The following is a 25888-nucleotide window of genomic DNA, read 5'->3' on the forward strand; positions in this document are numbered from 1 at the left end:
AGTGCCACTCGAGTATGAACACAGCGCAGTCTAGTGAGCGGGTATTACCACCCAGGGTACTGGTGCTTTTAGATGGGCTGTATTTGACGGAGATATTTGACTGGAATAGTGTCGCCGTCAAGTTTTCTTTAATGTGGCTACAACAGACAACAGTTATGTGGTATGGTTGTCAATATTGCTCATGTTGAATGCTGCTGCATAGAGTTACCGACGTATTGCCGTAGTGTTGACGTTATTGTCCACCAAGGGCTGAGAATATTTCGTATTAGGGGCATCTCTGTCCTTGTCTGAAAATGGTCATGTTTGTTTCCTACTTTTCTCACCAACAGCACTGTTGTGTCGTGCCTGAACGAAAACAATATAGTTTCGATTTTCTTCAAATGTTTGTTCTGGTAGATACAACCATATATTCGGCTAACTTAGAAACTGCATTGTTTGGTGTTAAACCATTTTTCAATAAAATAGACTTTACTTTATTTGAATTGGCTTTCACAGATTCATTTGTTTAAACCAAGAACTTTGTGACATTTTCCCTTATATTTGGAGAAGTATGCTATCGATTAATGATTTTCATTGCCCTTATTTCAAGCATCTGAACCTAATGAAAATGAAACATTTTGCTTTAATTTCCTTAGTAGCTTCTCGTTTTAGCATAAGGCTGAAACACATTTTTTACTACGCCTTGCTTTTAGTTCGGCAGCATCTTACTTTCGTTGCTACAGGGGAGTCTTTGAAAACATGTGGATATAACTTATTACCACAATCTTGAGAATTGTAAGAATGGTGGTGTAAGTCAAAGGTAATTCCATTCCAGTGATTTTGTCGCCTTCTACAGAAAATTGTTTTCACAAGAAGTTAAGAAGAGGATAAGTTTCCTTTTGTGTGATTATGTTCACTTTGTGTCTTTCTGATCGTAAATGTTTATTCATGGCCTTCACGGTTTCATTTTCAGCAGTAAATGAGATGCTGCATATTCTGCAGTTACAGGTACACTCATCAACATGAATTTTTATTGTGAATTATGAAAGATAGTCTATTCACGCACGCTCCGAGCACTCCAAAAATTGCTGGTAAACTGATAACTGACAGTGGACGAACGAACACAAAAAATAGACGTCGCCAGTTGACATGTTGCCGCGACGTAAGGGTGTTCCTTTAGTAACGTGCTAGCCGAATATTAAAAACAAAGAAAAGCTGTTGTAATAAGAACAGAATCGTAGCGTTCTCTTACAATTAGCAGTACCTATGCGAGGAAATTTATTCAAAACCGTTTAAGAGAAAGGTCACATTGAAGCCCTATATTAGGGCCAATGTCCCGAAAACCTGGGAAATTCATTCCAGAATCGGATACTCCGGGTAATACAACTCGCTTCAGAACCTACAGAGCATAGAAATAGAAAAAAGGTGCGCGTTCCGGCTTTAGTCATGCGAAATCTTGTGTAGATGGTTCTGGTGCATACTTCTCCAATTCTGTTGTGGCATTCCAGCCATCAGTCGAGATAATATGTGCCATGGCAGCTGCTGGTAAACAGTGAATCGGACGACGACAAATTTTTCATATGTTGTTTGTGAAACCTCTTTAATATATAGCAGCGACCCCACGCTGTTATCAGAATAAAATAAGATGGATAGCACTCCAGAATGTATGTTTATTATATTTTGACCGATATAATGACTTATATCGACTTAAAACCTTACTGTAATCCGTATTATCCGAAATCGTTGGCTACAGAGTTTCGTCTGGATGTCTCCACTTTTGTAAATATCTCTCCTACTACCTAAAATGCACAGTTAATGAGTTCAAACGTATTTGTATGGGCATAGTTGCTCTTGTTTGGTGTACGGTCATTTTTGCACAGTGCGGCGGTGCCACAGGGAAGACAATCATTGTGCAAAAATCCACAATATTCTGCAGTAATGCACAATATTGTGGAAATTATTGTGCAATAATGCACATTAATTATAACGATCAGTTAGGTAATTGCTTAACTACTGACCTGAAAATTGATCAATAAACTGTGTATTTTGCAATGAAGATTTTGGAAGATTTCTTTTTCAACATATACTTCCCATTCAAAAACCTGCACACATATTCAAATATTTGACTTTGTTCAAGATGTATAGCGCCCGACGCTGACAGAAAAGTTGAGGCTGTACAGTCAAAATTGTCTCAATTCGTACGCACTCCGTCACAACTGACTCCTGCAAGTGAACCGCAGTTGCGATTAATCTTGTCGAAATTGTGGACGTGGTAGAAACAGGCTCAACGGAAACGGGATCTATTTTGACCTTGCCTATGAACAGTGATTGGGCGGATCAATTAAATTTGTTGTGGGTACTGTGGTGTCACCGCCAGACACCACACTTGCTAGGTGGTAGCTTAAATCGGCCGCGGTCCATTTAGTACATGTCGGACCCGCGTGTCGCCACTGTGTGATCGCAGACCTAGCGCCACCACAAGGCAGGTCTCGAGAGACGATATAGCACTCGCCCCAGTTGTACGAGGAGATTGCTAGCGACCATACGGACGAAGCCTTCCTCTCATTTGCCGAGAGCCAGTTAGAATAGCTTTCTGCTAAGTCCATGGCTACGACCTAGCAAGGCGCCATTAGCCTTACCTACTTTGAGAGTTATAGTATAAATGTCTCAAGAAGAATGCTGTAGTCATCAAATAATAAAGTTAAGTATAAAGCAGCTACGTACTTTTCTTGCTACCATTCAATAGTTATCCTGTTCCAGAATTGACGCCCGTCGGCGTGAGTGTGTACGCGTGCCTTTCTATCGGCTACCCGTCACTGTGGACTGGCTGCCTTGTCAGTCCACTTCATTGGCGACGAGTCTACAAAGGATCTTGTGTTTTGCTTTGCCCTAATTTATTTGTGTCATGGCTTCGCGAGATGTACTGTCCGAATTTTATCGCTTGCAGAATCAGCAGACGCAGGCGTTATTGGATGCCCTTGGACAGCTCGTCCAGGGTCAACGTGCGCTGCACACCGATGCGGCCGCCGCCGCTTCACCGCTACCGCAGCCACAACCTGCCGTTGCACCGCCTTTTAGGCACTACGACCCGAATCAAGAGACCTGGCAAGAGTGGTCCCGCCAGTTTGCCTTCCACCTCGCTGCCTACAGAATTCAAGGTAATGAGCGGCAGCCGTTTTTGCTTTCTTGTGTCGGTGTGTCCACCTACCGTGTGATAGTGAAATTGTTTCCCCGACGAGACGTAGCAACTCTGTCCTACGAGGAACTTTTGTCTGCATTAGATGTCTATTTCAAAGAAACAGTTAATGTGGTTGCAAAACGGTATACGTTTTTTCGTACAAAACGTACAGCCGGTCAAACTAATAGGGAGTGGGTAGCAACATTGCAAGGACTTACTAGGGACTGTGCCTTTGAATGTGACTGTGTTCTTTCTTATTCAGATACAATGGTGTGTGATGCAATTGTACAGAACGTTTCTGATGTTCGCATACGGGAGCAAATTTTGAAACTAGTTAATCCCTCCCTTCAACAAGTGATAGACATATTGAATAGACAAGACACACTTGACTGTGCTCAGGAATCTTTTGAAACTTCGCCAGGTGTGTGTAACATTAACCGGCCCGCCGGGCGCTCTCGAGCTGCGCGGCCCGGTCAACTGCCCTCGCATACGTCCGCACAGCTGCCGCCGCGCGCTAAGCCAGGTGTGCCGCGCCAGCACACAAATGCAGTGAAATCATGCCCGCGGTGTGCTACTAGACATTCGCGTGAACATTGCCCGTCACGCCAAGCTATTTGCTTTTTCTGCAATAAGAAAGGACATGTTCAAAGTGTTTGCCAGAAAAAGCTCCGTTCAGACAATCACAACCATTCCAGGACCTTTGCTTCGCGCCGGAATCGAACCAAGGACACTCAGGCTCGTGGACCTTCGCCCATGGACATTCATGTCGTTAATTCCGCTTCGTCCATTGACACTTTCTCTAACAGTGACTGTGTTCGTCCCACAAAAAGAGTGCGTCAACGTCGCCGGAAATCACGTCCATTAGCAAGTAATTCTGTACCAGTGTCTGTTCAAATTGCACAAAACAGTCGCTCTTGTCGTCAGCAGAACAATAAACTTTTTGTGGACTTAGACTTTGAAGGCAAAGTGATACCATTCCAGCTCGATACCGGAGCTGCAGTTTCATTGCTCAATCACGACACGTACAAACAACTGGGCAAACCTCCGTTGCGTTCCGCACATGTTAAGCTAACCACATATTCAGGACAGACAATACCTGTGTTAGGACAGTGCAGCCTTCTTGCCACATACAAGGGACAAACAAAACTGGTGTCATTTTACGTTCTTCGTTCTTCTACGGCAGTGAACTTGTTTGGCTTAGATTTATTTCAGTTGTTTAACATGTCTATTGTAAATCAGGTCCTCTCAGTGAATCAGACTGTGCCTTCAGACAGTGTTTCTCGCTTATGTGACGAATTTGCAGACATTTTTGCACCAGGCTTAGGTTGCGCTAAAAACTATGAAGCACATTTGGAACTGAAAGTAAACGCGCAACCGAAATTTTTCAGAGCGCGCAATGTTCCCCACGCATTGCGTGATGCGGTCGCACGACCGTTAAAGGATATAGCATCACAAGGTGTAAGTGAATGTGCGCAATGCCTCTTCCCTTTCAGCTCCGCTCAATCGCTTGCGCCGTACAGGTGTTCCGTTTCTCTGGAAGACGGAATGCGAACGCGCCTTTCGCCAGTTGAAATCGGCGTTGCTTTCTAATACTTGCCTTACGCCATTCGATCCCCAGAAACCCCTTTTGTTGATGGTAGATGCATCGGATTTCGGGATCGGTGCTGTGCTTGCGCACAAAGTTGGCTCCCATGATCGCCCTATTGCCTTTGCGTCCAAATTGCTCTCGTCTGCGCAAAGAAATTATTCACAGATAGAGAAAGAAGCTTTGGCTCTCGTGTTTGGTGTTACTAAGTTCCATGATTTCTTGTATGGTCGTCACTTCACCATCATCACAGACCACAAACCTTTGACATCGCTTTTTCATCCGACCAAGCCTGTACCTCCACGTACAGCGCAGAAATTCATTCGCTGGTCTATTTTCCTCTCGCAGTACCGCTACGATATCTTGTATCGGTCCACTGCTAAGCACGGAAACGCCGATGCGTTGTCCCGTTTGCCTGTTGCTGAGGATAAAGCATTCGATTCTTCCGAACTTGCTTGCATGTTCATTGATTCGGAAACCGATGAAGTGGTCGAATCGTTTCCGATTGATTTTCGTCGTGTAGCTACAGCCACAGCTGCTGACCCTGTCCTTGCTACTGTTTTACGTTTTGTTGCTTCGCAATGGCCTTTGTCAAACTCTCGGATCGAGGATCCGTTGGTTCGCCGATTTTTTGCTCACAAGGAGAGACTTTTTGTTCGACGTGGTGTTTTGTTGTTGCGTTCTGATAATGATCAGTCCAGGGTCGTGGTCCCACGTTCGTTACAGTCCTCTGTCTTAAGGCTTCTGCACCAAGGACATTGGGGTATAGTGAGAACGAAACAACTTGCTCGTCAGCACTGTACTTGGTTCGGAATTGATGCTGCGATTACGAATATGTGCTCTTCTTGCATGGCGTGTGCCGAACAACAATCCGCACCGCCGCGGAAAGTCTTTGCATGGCCACAAGCCACTTCCCCTTGGCAACGCTTGCACATGGATTTTGCTGGTCCATTCTGGAATGCTCGATGGTTGGTTCTGGTCGATGCCTTCAGTAATTTTCCTTTTGTTGTCCGGATGTCTTCCACGACGTCCTCCGCCACCATCCAAGCGTTGTCTGCTATCTTTTGCATTGAAGGTCTTCCGCAGACTATTGTTTCCGACAATGGCCCACAATTCATGTCCGCAGAATTTCGATCATTCTGCCAGGCCAATGGTATTCAACATCTGACATCCGCGCCGTTTTCGCCTCAGTCAAACGGTGCCGCTGAACGATTGGTCCGGACTTTCAAGTCACAGATGTTGAAATTGAAAGAGTCGCATTCTCGGGAGGACGCATTGTTGCTCTTTTTGTCTTCGTATCGCTCTCAGCCCCGAGATGGTCGCTCGCCGGCTGAGTTGCTCCACGGTCGTCCACATCGCACCTTGATGTCTTTGCTGCATCCGCCGCATCAGGTTCCTTTGCAGCGGCAGACTCCTGCTTTTGCTCCGGGCGACGTTGTATTTTATCGCAACTATCGCGGTTCACGGCGTTGGCTCGCAGGGCGCATTCTTCGCTGCCTCGGCCGCGCGATGTATTTGGTTTTGGGGGCCTCTGGTGAGGTGCGTCGGCATCTCAATCAGCTGCGCCTCTGTCGTCGCACGGGTTCTGCCGCTCCCCGTCTGCTTTCAGCGACGGTGCCGTCCGGTCAGCGCCCTGGGGACCCATCTACTGGCTCGCCTCATCCCCAGGTGTTCCCGACGATGCCTTCCATTTTGTCCCATGGCGACGCGCCGCCGCAGCAGCCGCCGCCGCCGCCGCCGCAGCCGCCGGTCCTCCGGCCGGCGCCGCCCGCATTCGACGCTTCGCTGCAGCCGCCAAGCGCCTCCCAGGGTCACGCGCCGCCGATCGCTTCCCGTGACCAGCTGTCCTCCGCCATGGAACTCCCGACCGCTCCGGACCACATGACGTCATCGCGCGTCGGCTACCCCGACGCAATGGAGGTCGACACTTCGGCCCCTCATGTTTCTTTACGGGCGCATACACCGCATGTTGACGTGCACCCTGGACTAGCTTTTCAGGCGTTTCCTAGCTCCCCTCGGACCGAATGGCCGGGTGCGGGTGGCACAGCCTCGCCTGTTGTTAGGCTCCCCACCTCGTCGCATACGTCAACATGGGGTCCTCCCCACGGCGGGCGGAAGCCTCATCTCACGACCATTCGCCGATTTGCGGGGGAGGAATGTGGTGTCACCGCCAGACACCACACTTGCTAGGTGGTAGCTTAAATCGGCCGCGGTCCATTTAGTACATGTCGGACCCGCGTGTCGCCACTGTGTGATCGCAGACCTAGCGCCACCACAAGGCAGGTCTCGAGGGACGATATAGCACTCGCCCCAGTTGTACGAGGAGATTGCTAGCGACCATACGGACGAAGCCTTCCTCTCATTTGCCGAGAGCCAGTTAGAATAGCTTTCTGCTAAGTCCATGGCTACGACCTAGCAAGGCGCCATTAGCCTTACCTACTTTGAGAGTTATAGTATAAATGTCTCAAGAAGAATGCTGTAGTCATCAAATAATAAAGTTAAGTATAAAGCAGCTACGTACTTTTCTTGCTACCATTCAATAGTTATCCTGTTCCAGAATTGACGCCCGTCGGCGTGAGTGTGTACGCGTGCCTTTCTATCGGCTACCCGTCACTGTGGACTGGCTGCCTTGTCAGTCCACTTCAGGTACTGTCTGCATTCATACTATCATTCATTTCTACACTTCTTTATACTCATGTGATAATGTTAATTTTGCATTATAGAATGCCGAAGCCACTGAACAGCTGCTCAGACAAAAGACTGAAAGGAAGACGTCTGGCCAGAATCGTTTCCCATCTGACGACGATACGGGAAAAAAGAAGCATCGCAGGATGCAGGAAGTCAGATCATCGACCAGCAAAGCCGAGTTGGTGTACGCTACACAAATGAGTCTTCGTTCAGAATGTGCCCCTGCAGCCTCCAATTTATTGAAAGTGGCTACAACAAATTCGCCCAACGAGCGAACAAATATCAGAAGGCACTGAAAGAAGCATAGAAACCAGTGCTGGAAAAGATATCTGCCAACTTAGCTCTGAATGTTATTATGTCGGATAAAATGGCTAAGGCAACATATCTCGTGGTACGAGATGTGACGAATAACAACCGTCGTTCGTCCATGTACCCATCGTATGCCAAAATATTGTCAGATAAAAACATTGTTTTCAGCAAAAAACGAGTATCACGGTAACTGATATCACAGCGGAAGTGTAGCTACAGGCACTGATATACCATATTTCAGTGAGGTTGACTGTCGTGGCGAAAAAAGAAAAAAGAAAAATATCACGATAGATTCAAAATTTCTTGATAATTGTAACTTGATTTGTAAGTGTGACCGGGACGGATCAACCAGTCAAGTATACAAGCGAAAACTAACCTCCGTATGAACCCTAATTTCTCGATTCTGCGTGGTACTTCCGGCAATGTATGCTGGAAGCAACAGAATTGTTCTGCAGTCAGCTTAAACTACCGGTTCTCTATATTATTTCAACAGTGTTCTCGAAAAGAACATTGCCTTCCCTCCAGGGATTTCCATTTGAATTCCCGAATCATCTCTGTAAAACTTGTATGTTGTTCGAACTTACCAGTAACCATCCTAGCAGCCCGACGCTAAATTGCATCAGTGTCTTCCCTTAATATTCGATCAGTAATCAAGAATAGGTAGCACTAGCGTCCTATATGCGGCCTCCTTTACAGATGAACCACACTTTCCTGTAATTCTCCGAATAAACTGAAATCGACTATTCGCCTTTCCTACCACAATCCTCATATGTTCGTTTCATTTCATATCGCTTTGCAACGTTATATCCTTACATTTAAACTACAGGACACTATTAATGCTGTATACGAACTTCACGGGTTTGGTTCTAGTACTTACCTGCATTAACTTACATTTTTTAAAGACAGACGCAATAGGATTTATATTCACGGTATGTGATGCTTACATCGATCTAAATAGTTTTTATTCACAGATATGCCATAATCGAAGCTGCTCCGTTGCCGATTGGCCTGCTGTCTGAAGATGCGCAGGAAGCTCGACATAAGGATATCCGGCATCACCGAAAACATGTTACGTGCAAATGTTCCCTTGAAAAAACGATGCTACAACTATGCCATCAGGTTCTGGCGTCTTCAGATCCACTCATCTCAAACTTTCAGAAAATTGTGGAAGAAGATAAACAGATGCCAGATGAGGTAAAAGATCTTGTATTCGAACCTTATCCCAGTGGATAAGCCAACAGTGGCCCTTGCGATAGCAGTAATGACACAAGTAAAGAATGTGACAATCATTTCGATAGATAAGTGTAAACTATCGAAAAACATTTCAGTAGGGCAAGTCCAACTTTTAATCCGATATCAGCGACCTCATAAGACATTATACTTAAAACTGTATTCGAAACCGTTGAATTAGTGATTTTTAATCCATGAAATTCGAACCAAAAATTTGAATTATCTAATTCCGACAACATATTCGTGATCAGCGACCCCAAAATCTAAAAGGTTTTGTAGGATTTTATATCCATATTTACTACGTCTAGCAATGTGGACTTGTTTATCTTCGATACTGTGAAATACATTATTTATACTTCAAGCTATTTGCTTCTACGAAAGACCTACAAAACGCAGCAAAAAATGAGGGAACATTCCTCTGTTATTGTCCATGCTGTAAAAATCTATTAATATTGCGAACTGTATGTGTTAAAGTCAAAAACCGTTTTTAGTTAAAACGCGTTCTTAGTAGTTAAAACTAGTTTATACTGAGCCACTTCGACAAAACGCGTTTTGCCAAGTTAAAAATAGTTTTAACTGATTTTCGTTTTTGCCGAGCAGTAAATTCTAGTTGTAACTAAGGCCATCAGTATCAACTAGTTTCAATTAATAAGAATGCATTCTAACTAAACTAGACAGAACCATTTTTCACTAAATTTATTTAGGGGCAAATATTAAAATTAAGAGCGACTGCGTGTTGATTGAAATAAAAAAAACAGCATTTTTGTATTGTGCAATGCAATATTTATTGAGAATATTGATCATACATCCAAGTCATTAATATTAACTGCAGCAATACAAAAATAACCATTATTATTAACTACAGAAATACAAAAATAACCATACACTGAAGAAACATTGTAAGGAACATTACAGAGCCATACTAACAATATTAGTAACGAAAGTGGAAACAAAATAATCATACAGTAAAAGTATATTAATTACTCATACATTTGACAAAAGTTGCTATAGTCTTAATAAAAGAGAAACAATTAAATTTTGATTATTTGTTATTTCAAGGCAAACTGTCGTGACATTTTGAGTAACAAAGGTTTCCTTTTTTCCTACAAATGCACCTTTTTGAAATACGTGCCTTCTTACACACACAGGTGTGGTGCGTGTGTAATGAGGCGTAGTTGGTGGAGAATCAGTGTATACACTGCAGACAATTTAACAATATAGCTTCATTTCATCTTCACTTCTACATGAGGCAGGCATGCCTCTCCCCGTGAGCTCTGCGCAGTGCAGCTGACGTCAGCTGCTTGGACAGCACCTGGCACTGCTGCATCATGACTTTGACCTGGCTGTGAAAGCAAGGCCATGGCTAGATGCGACAGCAGCGCTTCCCAGCAGAGTGACATGCCAGGCAGCGGCCTCACTGCCCTTCACTCCATGGTGGTGGAGGCGGCTGTGTGTAGGTCTTGACCTATAGCCATCAGACAAGTGGTAGATGGTGGCTAGCGCTATGATGCTTAATCCCTAACTGGGCCTCAGCTTCAGCGGCAGCAGACACAAACAGCAGGCCAGCAGGGCTGTGGCACGAAGTTCCATTAAGGATCCATTGAGGATCCTGGTGTTGAACTGGAGGCTGCTACTGGCACTACCCAGTCATCTTGCAGTGCTCCAGCATCATGGTGCAGCTACTCAGCAATGACCAAGACCCTGAATGAATGATGTCCTGCTGATGACCTCAGATGTTAAGTCCTATAATGCTTAGAGCCATTTGAACCATTTTAATGATGTCCTGTCCACAAATTCAGTCTCATTTATACACTGTCACTACCCATTTATTGCTCTAAAACCTGGTGTCTGCTCATGTTGCTCATAACACAGAGACTCGCTCGAGTGTGGTGGCAATGACCCACATACAACATCATTCTTTGCAGCATGGGGCAGTTTACCACTGTGCTCAGCTATACTTGTTTCACATCTCACTTATGCATCTGCTATTGTGCCCTACCTGTTGACATAGCATGGCTGACATCCAGCACTGTAACTTCAATACCCCATGATGGCCTACATGCTACTTTCAGTAACTTACACTAAAGATTTCATACTTTTGTCACAACAATGGGTAGTGCTACTACACAATTCAGTAGGAGTAACACCATTTACAGTCTGTATATAAGGGTTTCTCATTCAGAATGTTGTTTGTTTGTGAGATGATCGTGTTATGCCTCATGTACAAAGGCAAACGCCTACCAGCATGTGTCAGAATTCGACACTGGCAGGATTGTGACCACTGAAGACAGTGGATTATAGTTCCGTGATATTGCTGCTTGTATAGATTGGCATCCAATGACTGTCAAGTATATATGGAATTGATGCATTCATTAGATTAGTATATATGGCCGTGTGGGACCTCAAAAGTCGCACATGTATACCTTGTATCAGGAAACGGTTTTTTTGCTACAGTAAAAGTAATCACACAGATTGTGTGGCGATGTCTCGAGCACTATGGAGTATCAGTGTGGTGACAACTGCTGCTGCCTACCTTGATGCAGCAGCCGAGGGAGAACTGGTGACAACACTGGACACATGAGTGGCACCATATCTTCTTTTCTGTGTAAAGTAGCACAGTTTCCAGCTTGCCCCTCACTGTCACACATGCCCCAACACCTAACATGATGCTGCTGAGTGCCATTGGGTACAGATCATAATTACTTCTGGTTTTCATGGACAGTAGTCGCTACATTGCCGACGCCCTAATGCCGGTGACAGTGCCTTATCTTTTGGACTCCATAACGTTATCTTAAGCAAGATGACGCAAGATTATATGGTAACTTCGCTGTTCAGACCTGCCTCTATACAGAGCGTGTTTGACAGTTTTCCTAGACAGCATGTTTCCCAATTCTCTCGGGACCGGCTGTTGTGGCCGAGCGATTCTGGGCGCTTCAGTCCAGAACCGCGCTGCTGCTATGGTCGCAGTTTCGAATTTTGCCTCAGGCATAGATCAGTGTGATGTCTTTGGGTTAGTTAGGTTTAAGTAGTTCTAAGTCTAGGGGACTGATGACCTTAGATGTTAAGTCCCATAGTGCTCAGAGCCATTTGAACCACTTTTGATCTCTCGGCCACTGAAAACATTTGGCCATGGGTTGCCGAGAGACTGGCAGGCCTGCACTTGCCAACCACTATGATATGCATATAGATGAAGCAGCATGGAGCGATGCATTCGCATCTGTCATCCAAGCTCCGTTTATTCCGATGCCCATCTGGAATAGAGCTATTATTGCTGCCAGACGTGATGCTAATGATGTTTTGTTTGTGGGGCGCTCAACTGCATGGTTATCAGCGCCCGTACAAAGTCCCAACTTTTGCTCAGTTCGATCTCGCCACTTTCATGAATGATGATGAAATGATGAGGACAACACAAACATCCAGTCATCTCCAGGCAGGTGAAAAATCCTGACCCCACCAGGAATCGAACCCGGGACCCTGTGCTCGGGAAGCGAGAATGCGATTGCGAGTGCTGCCAGAAGTGGCAGCTCTGTGTATTGCGGAGTAGAGCCACATAAGTGTCACCATCTGACCAAAAGCTGAATCACCACCGTTTGCAGCACAGGATGTGGAGGGAGAGAGTCAGTGAGGTTTTGGAGGGTAGCAGGAGGGATATGGAGTCATGGTCAGTTGAGCTAGGTTTCCCAGTGGAGGATCCATGGCGACAATAACCAATCGACTTGGTCCCACAGATTATTGATTGGGGTTAATGTGTGGAAGTTGATGGCCAGGAGAGTTCAGTACATGAATCCTCTTTGGAACACACACATACAATGCAAATTGTGTGACACGTTGCTGGTAGATGCCATCGTATCATGGAAAAGCAAAGTGCATGTAAGAGTGGATATGATCCCGAAGGACAGGTGGACACAAGTACTTGTGTTGATCCTTAACAACCTTTAAAGGCCGCCTGTCGCTACTCAGTGGATGCCCGTAGCGGTATTGGCACGCAAATTCCAGCCTTTGCCGGCAATGAATAGCAGTCAGCATAGGTGCCTGTGCCAGGCACCTGCTGGAGAGGCCCTTACACAGCAAATTTCGCTGAACGGTCGTTGATGAGACAGTGTTCGTAGCCCCTAGGCTCTCTCATCTACGGCCTGTGGTGCATCACAGTTGCCTCAGTGCCGGTTCCCGATAGCGTCATTTTGCCATGCACGGTAGGCCTATACTTTAACCGCAGTGGCAAGTGAACAGTTTATAAAATTAGCCGTTTCAGAAATGCCACCACCGTTGGCCCGAGCGCAAATAATCATGTCCCTTTTGGACTTCATATAAATAACTCCATTTCTGCACTACAATAACGACAGCACTGTTTTTCACATCCCCGCAACACGCTTTATGTACCTTCCATAGCTAGTGCTGTCATCTACCATCTGTGAGTGGTTATTCAGTGTTGACATCGAACACAGGTGGTGATCGATTAACGCGACTGCATCATGTAAATTTCGGAAAATGTATACTTCAAAATCACCTAAGAATAACGTACGCATTTTTCCTACAACACTGTGCATGCACTATAATTAAAATGATATTATTTCCCATCTTTCCTTGTAATTAGTTTCAATAGCTAGCAGTGTATTTTCTTTCCTTCTTACAATGTCCTACAAAGATATAATCAACGATTACCACTGATGGATTCTGATTTCTGTTCCAAAACAATGTTTGCATATAACTCCATATCTTGCAGAAGTTTCAAGTTCGAAGTTAGTAATGGGTTTCCCACGAATTCTCATTTCAGCGCGTAATGTGTCATCTAGCAGTGTAGTTGTTTTCTCATTTGTGAAGTAGAGCATTCTGATTACGCATAGATACTAACTAGACAACGGAACTAATATTCGTTAAAATACGGCGATAGAAAGAAGAACGGAACGTTCAAAACCCCATCATTCTGGTTTTGCACAGCGTGGCCACCATAGACGTTAACTAAACAATGAAACTAGTCTTCGTTCAATGACGATGTTAGAAGGAAAAAAAGGAACGTTGGGCTTCAAATGTCCATCGACAGTGGCATTATTATGTACAGAATACTTCCTTGGTGAGAGAAGGATGAGGAAGGAATTCAGCTGCATGTCATCTGAAGAATCGTTCTGGCAGTTGCCTGAAGCGATTCAAGGGAACCACAGATATCCTTAATCTGATGGGCTGGCTACTTGAACGGTGCTTCTACTGAAAGCAAATCTAGTATCTGAAGCAGAAATAAACTATTGTCCATTCAACTCATCATACTGAAGAAGTCAAATCTATATTGGCGCCTTGTGCACGAATTACTAATATTATTAATTGTTGATCAGCGTACTGCAACGTTACTCTGCTTTAAAATACTTAGAGGAATCAAGAAATGTAGTAATTACACGAGCCAACAAGAAATACTTTTTTGCGTCTAGGATTGTAGAACCGATTTTGGCTATAGTTGGGGCGCTGAATCTAAATATGAAATTCGTTTTCCTCTATTGGCTCTACTTTTTTTAGTTCAATGCTGTTTAACACGCACTTCTACACGAAATGTGCAATTGTAACATCATTTTGTGCGATTCCAAATCGTTTGTATGAGGATTGGTACCTGTATGTTTGCCCTACTGTCAGTCTCCTTTGTAATTAGTTCCAGGAATATCCACCAGATGGAGTTGGATGTTAGTTTGTGAGCTCTCGCCATGCAAGGTAGAGCGCGGATGGCTTCGAATGATAACTGTCTTAGGAAGCATACTGTGTTGTAGATTTTTGTATTTGCGTTGTTGAATAGAAATAAAAAAAAAGTCAAAGTAGAAATAAACGTTGAATGAAAGCAATGGACCTATATTGCCTTTGTAAAGAGTTTGGCAACAAAAACAACCTCAACATTTCAAATTTGGTGTACAGGTGGTTTGGAGGGAACACAGGAGCCACAACAATGAGTGTTATTTGTGAGGACTGGGGGTGTCCCCCTGATACTGATGAAGATGACAGTGATTATGAGGGTCAGGCATCAATTCCTAAAAGTTTCAACTGGGATGAGTTAACGACCTCACCAGAGATCTCAAGCTCACAAAAGAAGCTTCTGATTTACTGGCTTCCTGGTTGAAGAAGAAAAATGTGCTGGAACAAGGAATGAAATTTACCTTTAACCACAGAAGAGAAAACGATCTGCTACCCTTCTGCCTCATGAAATGGTCCAGCTGAGACAAAATATCACTGATGAGACATTCCAATTATAATGAGCCTCTACTGTTACTAAGTAATTGCACACTTATTTGAAACTGTTATGCACCTTTTTAGCTCAAGTTCTCTTTTGCTATTTTATTGCAACGGAACTTCGTCAGAAAGAGACAAGTTGAAGATCTGACAGTTTGTAGAATAAGGATAAATACTCATCTTGTTTCAATGAGAAGCGGCATTATCGTTAATTTGGGTATGAATAGATCCTCCGCTTCTTTACTAGCCAATAAGATACCAGTTGTTAATATTTCTTCTTGATTTGTTTCTCAATTAATTTGTCACCTGTATTATAACACAATATACAGTTTTCTCTTAGTGCCGACATTTTTATCAGTCAATAATACAACAAAAGCATTGTCTCGTCGCGAAGACCTCTTTTTACACGAAAGGAGCTCATTTACACACGACTGTTGCTAACAAAAAACGTCACACATGATGTGTCACGTACAACTGCTGCTTGTGACTGAGTTGGCATGTATCCAGTTCTATATGACATTGTTGTCCAGAACTTTCTAGAGTTTCTTTTGTCAAAATAATTATTATAATGATATACAGTTTTACAAAGAGTGGGAATTTATGTAAAAATTATATTTTTATTGTTACAAAAGTAAGAGAATCAATAGTTACAAAAAAGATTTTGTATATACATGACAAAAAATTTAGAACTTTCAAAATACACCATGTCCAAATATTTGTTTACATACCGCAGTATTAAATTTTTACATCAAGCGATATTATTTCTGGTGAAGTTAACTACAGTTTTTGAATATACTGAAGACTAATGTCTGGTGTATAATAAAGTACGGTTTTCTGTGCCTCATATGAAATTTGTTATTTCAGTGAATACATGTGGCATTTGCGACAAATTGTAAAAATTAAATTAAACGTAATAAACACCTTTAAAGTTACCAATTCTTTTTAAATGTAGACTTTCGCGAAGTGAAATCTGTGGGATGATCAATTTTCGTAATTCTGTGTTTTCATGTTTTAACTTGCAAAAAAAGTTAGATTTGGAAAAGAATATTATTTCGTAAATACTTCAAGGTATTGCATACTTACGGAAATGCCGTAAATCCCGTAGTGTACGATCTAAATCGGAGTAAATGATACCTAAATGGATGTGCAATCATATGTTTTGGTTGACCTAAAAATCCCTTCATCTTGATTTGTTATGCTCTCAAGATGACAGTTTCGTATTTCGTCACAAAATTGGAGGACTCCTGAGAAGATGGGTCTTCCTGCATGTTTTTCAGATGATTTTCTCCTCTCCTCAAAGGGAGGTCTGAAATGTCAATGGTGACAAATATGATTGAATACCAGCTGCTCACTCAGCGTTTCATAAATGGTGAACTTTCTCCTTGGTTATGAAAGTGGCCAACCCAAATTTCCTAGCTTCTTGTGCCTTTCGAATTGCAGAGACAAAGCACACCACTCGGTTAGAGAAGAATGGCCTAAGAGAGAAAACATGGACACTGGGAGAAAGAATGCCATTAACGACCCCTTAATTGAAAGAGAGAAAATCACCTTTCTTCTGCATATCAACATAGGCCTTTTGAAGGAGTTTGTAAAGGTTTTTGATAAGAACAGATAAGGCTTTGCATATGTAGGAGAAAATGTCTGAGTTGCGTACAAAAAAAAGTTGAAGTGGGACAATTTGACGCACAGCAAATAAGGCAATTCGTTAAGGATCCCTCGTAAATCGATTATAAGACTGAATGATTGGTGTGGACTTCATTTGTTGCAGTTGTCGGAAATTTTCTGGGCAAGCGAGAAGTTGAAACCATGTTGAACTGGTAAGCGAGATGCTTAACCGTTTCAGATCCCATGGACACCTGTTGAGGTGCGCTATTTACCACATATACCCTTTACTGAAAATTTAAGAGACGTCAGTGAGGAACAAGATGACAGTTTGTATCGGCATATGAAAACTGTGGAGGATCTGTACCAAGGAACATCAGATATGCACAAGATGGCAGATTGCTGCAGGAATTTAGAAATGCATTGCTCCAAAATACAGTCAAGTAAATCACGGAAAAGGAGATTCTGTAGTGTTCAGGGACTAGATGGTGTCGTCAATGACTTTTTCCTTTACTTTGCATAAAATAATATTTTTGTAATATAATAATAAAATTACTATGTCATTTTATATTTGAACTATGGACTTAAAATAGTATATTATGTGTTTCACTAAAATCTTATATTTTCGAAATGTGAGCTCCTCAGGATATATTAACGACATGTATGAATCCAGGACATGAAATTCTTAGAAAATCAGCTCAAAATACCACGATACCTGTTTTATGTAAATAAATAATGCACTACGAGAATCTCAAAGCTACCGTCTTCAGTCAAGACTAGCTAATGCAATCACAGTAACAAAGTTGAAGCGTTATTATAAATGTCTTGGGTTTTTAGCTGGCTTGTTGTTACACTGATAAACTACGTTTATCCTTGTGAGTATTATCATTTGCTCCTTGCTTTGTGAAGGTTAGAGTTTAAGATGCCTTGAATCTGGATTATTACAAAGGGGCAATATCTCACTTGTTTAAGGAGCCATCCTATCATTCGCAACAAATGAGTTAAAGAAACCCCAGGAATTGTTAATCTTCCTGAATGAGAGTCCAGCGTTTCCATGGCTGTTCCACATTGCATATCAAATCCAATATGGACCGCTGATGAGTTTTAGATATTGTTTATTATCTATTGTTGGAATCTGCCAAAAGAACCAGTTTTGGGAAGTCTTCAAAGATGATGAGACGGCTACATCAAAATTAATTACCTCACGTGAACCAGTCAACAGGTACGAGATTACAGTATTTCATAATCTGAAGGCCCTCGTGATAAAATAATAAGTTAAAAACGGCATCCACTGCATTCACTAAATCTCATCACCAAAACCGAAGGAAGTGCCACAGTGAGATGACCCAGCCACTGTCCTCCTGACTGTGAGTCCTGAGTCGTCCCACTTCGACACCTCGTTCGGTTTGAGCTTAGGTCTTAGGAAAGGAGTATCCTGCTACACAGAAGTACGGAAGTGTATGCGCATGCGCGTGCGCGCAGTCGTTTGTGTGTGTATGTATGTGTGTGTGTGCGTGTGTGCGTGTGCGCACGTGAGCATACGTTCAGTGCAAGGCTGGGTGTGGCAACATTAGGGGACACGCAAAGGCGCACCTCCAGGAACGTTACAACGCTTCATCACTCGAAAGACTGTGGTGTTTATGTTTGGTGGATAGTCAGATGCTGGATTTACTACTGTTCCTGTTCACTTGATCAAAGCTGTAGGTCACAGCCATCTCTGTAGAAGCAATATATTACTTGTGGGCTGTAGGACGAACCACACGTAGCAGAAGCTTCGTAACTTGATCATTTTCCAGCAATAGTCTGCACATACAGCTACATGAAGTGGACAAAAATATGGAAATCCCAAAAGCACCACACCTTACGATGCCTAATACTGTTTCCGAAAACCGTTGGCATTTAAAACAGCTTCTAGTCATCTTGGAATGACTAAGTACAGGTCCTGCGCGGCTTTGAAGGGAATCTTATACCATTCTATTTGCCAAATAGTGGCAAGTTCAGGTAACGATGATGGAAGTGGATAGGCATCACGCACGCTTCTTTCCAAATTAGACCATAAAGGGTCAATAATATTGACATCTATGACTGCATTGTCCAAGGGAGATGCGAGAATTCAATCTCTTGGTCACAAACCAGTCCTGGACGATATGAGCTATGTGAACAGTTCCCATTTCTTCTTGAAACACAGCATCATTATTTAAGAAAAAATGTTTTTCCATGAAATGGACCTGATCAGCCAAAATTGTCGCAGAATTCTTCATAGTAATGTGAACTTGCAGAGTAACCATGGGCTCCAAGGTATATTATGGTAATTACTGCCAAAACCATCACCGAGGCCCCACTATGTTTCACACTTGGCAGCAAGGTGTCTCTGCCATAATCTTGGGACGTGCGAATGCCAGAATTTGGAAATAATGTCAAATAGGACTTATCCAACTTTCCTCCATTTTTCCACAGTCAAGGCTTTATGGCTTCGGCACCATGTTTTCCTGTTACGGCCATTTAAATCGCTGATGCTTGGTTGTGGAATCCTAGATCGCCCAGCAAAGCCCTGCTTATGGAGCCCCCAACGTGTTCTTTTGCTGATAACAGGGTTCGCGAGTGCGACATTCAATTCTGCAGTTACTTTTGCAGCTGTCTTACTCTTATGTTTCGCCACAGTTCTTTTCAATGATCATCACTCATGATCACTCACCACACACCTTCGTCCGCGTTGTGACTTAGGGGATGATGTTTTTCTGCACTTTTTATGTGGCATAAATCTTTGTTACAGTGCCTCTTGAAATACCAACCACTTCAACTACGTTGGTGACAGTAGCAAATACCATACAAACACCAACAATCTGTCAACATATGAATTTACTTACCTCCAACAGTATACACTTAATGCTACACGGAACACTATTCTGACGAAGACTCACACTTGCTACTGGATGAGGGGGTTGCAAACACCCCATTTGTGATCAAATACAACAGCTGAACTAGCAGCTTTGGCATTTATATTCTAGCATGCATTGCATTCCTCTCAGTGTTGTCAAATTCTTGTCGAACCACTGTATATCTACATCCATACTCTGCAAACCACTATGAAATGTATGGTAGAGGGTACCTCCTATTGTACTAATTAAGTCTTCAATCTGTTTCATTAATGTAAGTAGTGCAAGAAGAATGACTTCTTATACGCCATTGTATGCTCTGTAATTAATTTAATTTAGTCCTCGCGATCCCCGTGGGGGCGTTGTAGTACTTTCCAAGATGCGTCATCTAAAACTAGTTACTGAACTTTTGTGTGTAGGTTTTCCTTGAATAGCCTGCGTCGTTCTTCAGGTGTCTTCCAGATTATTTTCTCCAGCGTTTTCGTGACACTCTTCCACAGTTTAAACAATCCTGTTATCATTCGTGCTGCCCTTGTCTCTATACGGTCGTCCCATTTGGAATGCGTCCCATACACGAGAGTAATATTCTAGGAAAGGTCGTATGAGTGTTCCGTGAGCAATCTTATTTGCAGACTGAGCACTTGCTTAGTATTCTACCAATGAAATGAAGTCGGCCATCTGCTGTCCCTACAGTTGGGCATAACGTTGGTTTGTTACATATTCCCCAGATCATTTGAACGATTTTATTGCCTAATGATGCGGAATTATTAAGTTTGCAGGGTATGTATATATAACGACTGTTTGCATTAATGAAGATATTATTTTATAGTCCTACCCACTCAAATACACTTGAAATTATTGTGTTGCTCAGGCTACCAGTCTTTAAATAGGAATTCGCCCATGAAATGGAAGGGATTGTCTAGGAAAAATAATTCTGAGTTATATTCAAAAAAGCTTTACTACCTGTCAGATATTGTACGTTAGTGTGCAAATGATCAAAACATTTTTTGATAATTATTGAACTGCTCTCTGAGCCACTGTCGGCTTTAAAAATGGGTGATAAAGATCATTTTTTCTTCTAGTGTTATTGGTGAGTAAATCGCTAATCTCCACAAATTGTGATGAATTACTTAGGACGATTTTCATTAGCGGACATGTCACACTCCAGTTAAAATACGTAACTACTTGAAGAGGTACCTACTTGACGACCGCGGGTGAACACCACATGTCATCCTTACTGCTCACTTTTGAGCAATCAATACTTTATTTCTAACACGCAACTTACCCAAGAAGATTGTTCCATGAGTCATTATTCAGTGGAAATATGCAAAATGTGTTAGGATGTTGATTCGCGCGTTTCCAAGACTAGCAATTACGCAAAGAACAAAAGTAGCTCGACTTAACTGTTTGAGAAACTCAGTAAACGCTTCTTCCAGTTCAATTTTTCATCAATATGTACACCCAAAAATCTGGAGCATTTTACCCTATTTACTGACTCCTATTCATATGCCACGTCAATTGTTGATGTAACTCTATTTATTGTACAGAACTGGATGTTGTGTGTTTTCCCAAAAATTTTGGGAGAGTCTGAAAAAATTCATTAAAAATGTGTTACGTTGCTTTCACTTTAATGGCATTTATTTTAACACTAGTATCATCTGAAAAAGTACGAATTCTGCGATCAATTTTGATTCCGTAAGGAAGTGTTACGTGCAGCGACTGTAGACTATAACGATAGAGAGGCACAGAGCATTCAGCCATAATTCTATTACTTTTATTACTCTTGCGTATTTGAAGATGGCTATTTACAGCAGGAATCTGGAGAGGCAAGAGTGTTAAATCTAATGGGATTGCAAATGATTGCTGTGTGCCTGTCCTTCCTTAAATTCTGCGATCGTTCAATTTCATACCTTCAAAAATTGTTATACTCAAGTATTTGTATGCATTGAGGGATTCCAGTTAAGACTCGTTGATATTCTAGTCATGAGATATTACATTTTTTCGTTTTGTGAAGTGCATAATTTTGCATTCTCAGAATTTAAAGCATGTTGCCAGTCTTTGCACCACATTGAAATCCTATCAAAATCAGACTGAATATCTGTGGACCTTATTTCAAGCATAAAGTTGTAAATAACTCCACCATCTGCGAAAAGTCTGAAGTTACCATTAGTATTTTCTGCTCTGTGATTAATATTCAACATGAACAGCGAGGCCACCAACACACTTCCCTGGTGCATGGCCTGTCCCAGAGGGAATGGTCAATATTCAGATATGTGACAGGAACGATCATTTGAACCAAAACTTCTTACAGACATATGCCCTATTCTGAATGATTTCCGAGACAGATCACATTTAATGTATATCGTTAAATTGTTTTGTATTATTCAATAAGTTGCCAGCTTATTGCATGTGTACACGTAAAACAGTTAGTAAGTATTACAATATATGTTTAAAAAAGTACCAGTTGAAAATATCTATTTGTAGAACATGCTCATCTAAGCATTATCGCACACGTCCCATTACGACTGTTTTATAGTTTACAATCAATGTTCGAGTATCCCAGCTCCAACTTCATTATGCTGATACATCACCTAATATCTATCCCCGTGTGTGAAGACAACTTCCAAATGTAAATAAACGCAATCAAACAATAGTACCAAAGAATGGCAACCCTTCTACTTTACTGGACTCCGCAAAATGCAGAAACAACAGGTGTACTGTCTTCTTTACCTTGTCCTTGACCTGCCACCTTAAGAATACAATAAATGTTGCACAGTTCCATACTTAGGAAAAGTCTCACTGCATGTGGCCAGAAACCTCATATTCAGAAACGTAAAAACATAATTTTATGTGCACAACACTCTTGGACACTTTCTGCCCAATGATGAAGACAGCACTCCAGCTTTGGAAAATAGTGGAATATATAAAATTACTCGTAATTGTGACAAATTCTATATATGTCGGTCTGGCAGGACAATACGTGCTCATTTGAAGGAACACCACAAGTTGGAAACTCTGCTTTTGCAGACCACCTGCCTAAAGAAGCCATAATGACTAGGTGGAACTTGAAGTATTACATCACATCCATAAAGGAAAGAAGATGAACTATTTTGAAATAATGAAAATTAATAAACACATGTCCATCAACCCAAGCTTAATTCTCAATGACCACACACAGTTCCCTTACTCCCTACTTCTAGCTCCAGATACAACACATAATTCCATCAAAGCCATGTTGTAATTAGCCCTCTTACTCACATGCCTGATTTTGTTTATTATAATTTTTATAAAATCTCTAGTTGTCTTAAAAACATTTTAGAATTATATAATCAATTCTGCTTCACTTACCTGCTTGAGATCACTACTATATCTTTTCTGTTTGTAATTTAGGATCTATTAAAGACAAGATTATTTTGTTCAGCCACTTATTTGGAATATGTGACCAAAGTTTATTGTTCAATTATTTTCTTCTACATACAACTGTTGATATTTGTCTATAGAGTGTTACTTAATGTGTCACATATTTTACGTTATTGAAATAATCTTGCTTCCCATTTACACTGAAATATCCCCACATGTTTATTCCTAATTCTAACATTAAAATTTTTCATCTCTGTAATTTGAGATATTCTATACATGCACTGGTTTAAAATCTTTGATCCAACATAATTTCACTTCACCACACACTTATTTTTGTACCTGATGGTGATGTTTTCTAAAAGAAAACAGAAACTGTGAGTTCTCTAAGAAGCACATCGGATTCACTCTGATAATCTCTTCGTCCAGTCCATTTTCGTACCCATTTCCTCTACACAAATGTTTTTATCTCTTCTTCCGCCTCTTACAGGATAATCCTTCCAGCAATATGTAATGCTTGATTCACACTCTCTGTCTCAGTCATCTTGGAATACAAACTCTACAGCGTGTGTATTAGAGCTACAAAATCACTCACCACCTGAGAAAATTAGTGACCTACTATGAACCAGCCATCAAGCCAATTCGTGCTCCCGTGCCGTGCTCCCCTGCCCTGCTTTTATTTCCCTTTAAAAATAAGTGTTCGTTAACATGTATACCGCGATAATTGTGTATTCTTTGCTACTCGTTGAGTGAAATTTTAATTTGATAAACCTATCGCAAACTAATATGATGTCTCCTTCTGGTACACATCTTTTTCAGTCAGAATGATCCTGTGTAAAGAGCCAACCTTCTATTTGCCTGATACCCGACTCAAAGACCACCGAGAAGTTTTCACTGGAGGAGAAAAAGAGGACAACGAGGACATACTAGGTGTAGCTTCGTTCAAGATATTTCGGTAGCTATGTAATCACCCCTTGGTGAAGAGCATAGTGCACTTCCATAACTTTCTACACATACCATCGACTATGCTAAGTATCATGTCAGATTATGTATCAGAGACTACATACATGCGGGAAAAGTGTGTTGTCAATACAGAAATCGTGTTTCCTGACAGAATGTGTGCACAGAGAGAACTCATACGTCCGAATGAGACAAGGCTGCAGAGACCCATCTTCTTCGAGTACTCTGTCAGAGAGATGCCAGACAGAGATTCATTGGAAGAATCATAAGAAAATATCATTAATCTAGGAAAGAAGTTACTTGCGAAACATTCGTTACCAACCCCTTAGTATTGCTCATGACATCTGGGACCCTTACATGATAATATTAATACAGAAGACAAAGATGATCCAAAGGCACGCTTTGTCACGGCTTCGTTTAGCAGGCGCAAGATCACTATTGAGATGCTAACAAAATCAGATAACAGACGCTACAAGAGGGGCATGGTGTATCACAGAAAGGTTTACTGTTAAAATTGCCAGATCATACTTGCCACAGAGAGTCAGGTGACATAGAACTTACTTCTACATTCATGTAGCGCACGCACCACGAGAGCTTGTGCGAAATTAGTGCTCATGCGGAGACCTACTTACAGTCTCACTATTTCTGAATGGGACAGTAAAGCTGGAAAATAATGGTGATACGAAAAGTATCCTCAGACACCCACCATAATGTCGTTTATGCAGTATACAGGGTGAAGGAAAAAAGGTATTCCATGAGAGATGGTGTTGTGGCGTAACAAGACAGCTACGCCACACTGAAGTAGCCGAAAGGCACGCGTAATCTCACTTAGGCTAGAGAAAGGTCTGAAACAGGATACGTAATAAATGGTAGCAAGAAAAGTACGTAGCTGCTATAATACTTAACTTTTATTCCTTGATGATACAAGTGAGACTCTATCTTAAAATGGTTAATGGCGCCTTGCTAGGTCGTAGCCATTGACTTAGCTGAAGGCTATTCTAATTGTCTCTCGGCAAATGAGAGAAAGGCTTCGCCAGTGTAGTCGCTAGCAAAGTCGTCGTACAGCTGGGGCGAGTGCTATTCCGTATCTCGAGACTTGCCTTGTGGTGGCGCTCGGTCTGCGATCACACAGTGGCGACACGCGGGTCCGACATGTACCAAATGGACCGCGGCCGATTTAAGCTACCACCTAGCAAGTGTGGTGTCTGGCGGTGACACCACAGATGGTATATAAGCCAAAAAGAACAAAAATTTCCAATAATTATGGCCTCTAAAATGCAAATCTTATGAGCTGTGAATAGGCTTGCCAGACTGAACTCGAGGCATGCCTAGAGACCAATCAATAGGCCACGGACATTTGTGTAATTCGGGACAGAATTTGTTAAACTGATTTTGGAGTATTCTTACAGTCACAGTTTGTGCTGAGGTAATAAAATTAACTTCTACTACTACTAATCACATACTAGTGCTGCCATTACAACTAACCGAACCCATACCAAACCAAAGAAAAAAATAGTAAAAAATTATTGCTACAAATGCATACCTTATTATTAATGTTTTTTGAGGTTCTCGCTGCAGGAACCTTGGTTTTAAGAACCAAGCCGTAGAAATCTTCACATGTCATTCTCAAATTCATCTGAACACAAATCTCGGCTTGCCCAAGTGCAATGGATATTCTGTTTCTAGCATTCGACCATGACGCACTCATTAAACTCCGGCCGGCCACGTCGTCCCAAACTTTCCCGGCCGCGCGTGGGCCCAACCTCGGCCTGTTTCGGATTCGCTCGGTTCTTCTTGGAAGTACCCCATAAAGCGTGACATTTTATTTAGGATTGGCATGTGACATTTCTTGATCAGCACGACTGTCTTCAGTTCGGCAAAATCGTGGTGTGAGCGCTGTTTACCCTTCGTTATTTGTGA

General features: G+C 42.1%; 1 protein-coding gene across 1 annotated transcript in view; it reads left to right on the plus strand.

The window, feature by feature from the left end:
- Positions 1–7166, plus strand: part of LOC126470349 (uncharacterized protein K02A2.6-like) — a 186704-nt gene extending 179538 nt beyond the window's left edge. Inside the window, exon 2 of the mRNA XM_050098137.1 lies at positions 6611–7166. Within this exon, the coding sequence (XP_049954094.1) occupies positions 6611–6932 (322 nt within the window). The 3' untranslated portion in view covers positions 6933–7166. The remainder of the gene's footprint in view (positions 1–6610) is intronic.
- Positions 7167–25888: the final 18722 nt, after the last annotated feature.

Source organism: Schistocerca serialis, chromosome 3 (genome assembly GCF_023864345.2).
Source record: "Schistocerca serialis cubense isolate TAMUIC-IGC-003099 chromosome 3, iqSchSeri2.2, whole genome shotgun sequence".
Classification (NCBI taxonomy): domain Eukaryota; kingdom Metazoa; phylum Arthropoda; class Insecta; order Orthoptera; family Acrididae; genus Schistocerca; species Schistocerca serialis.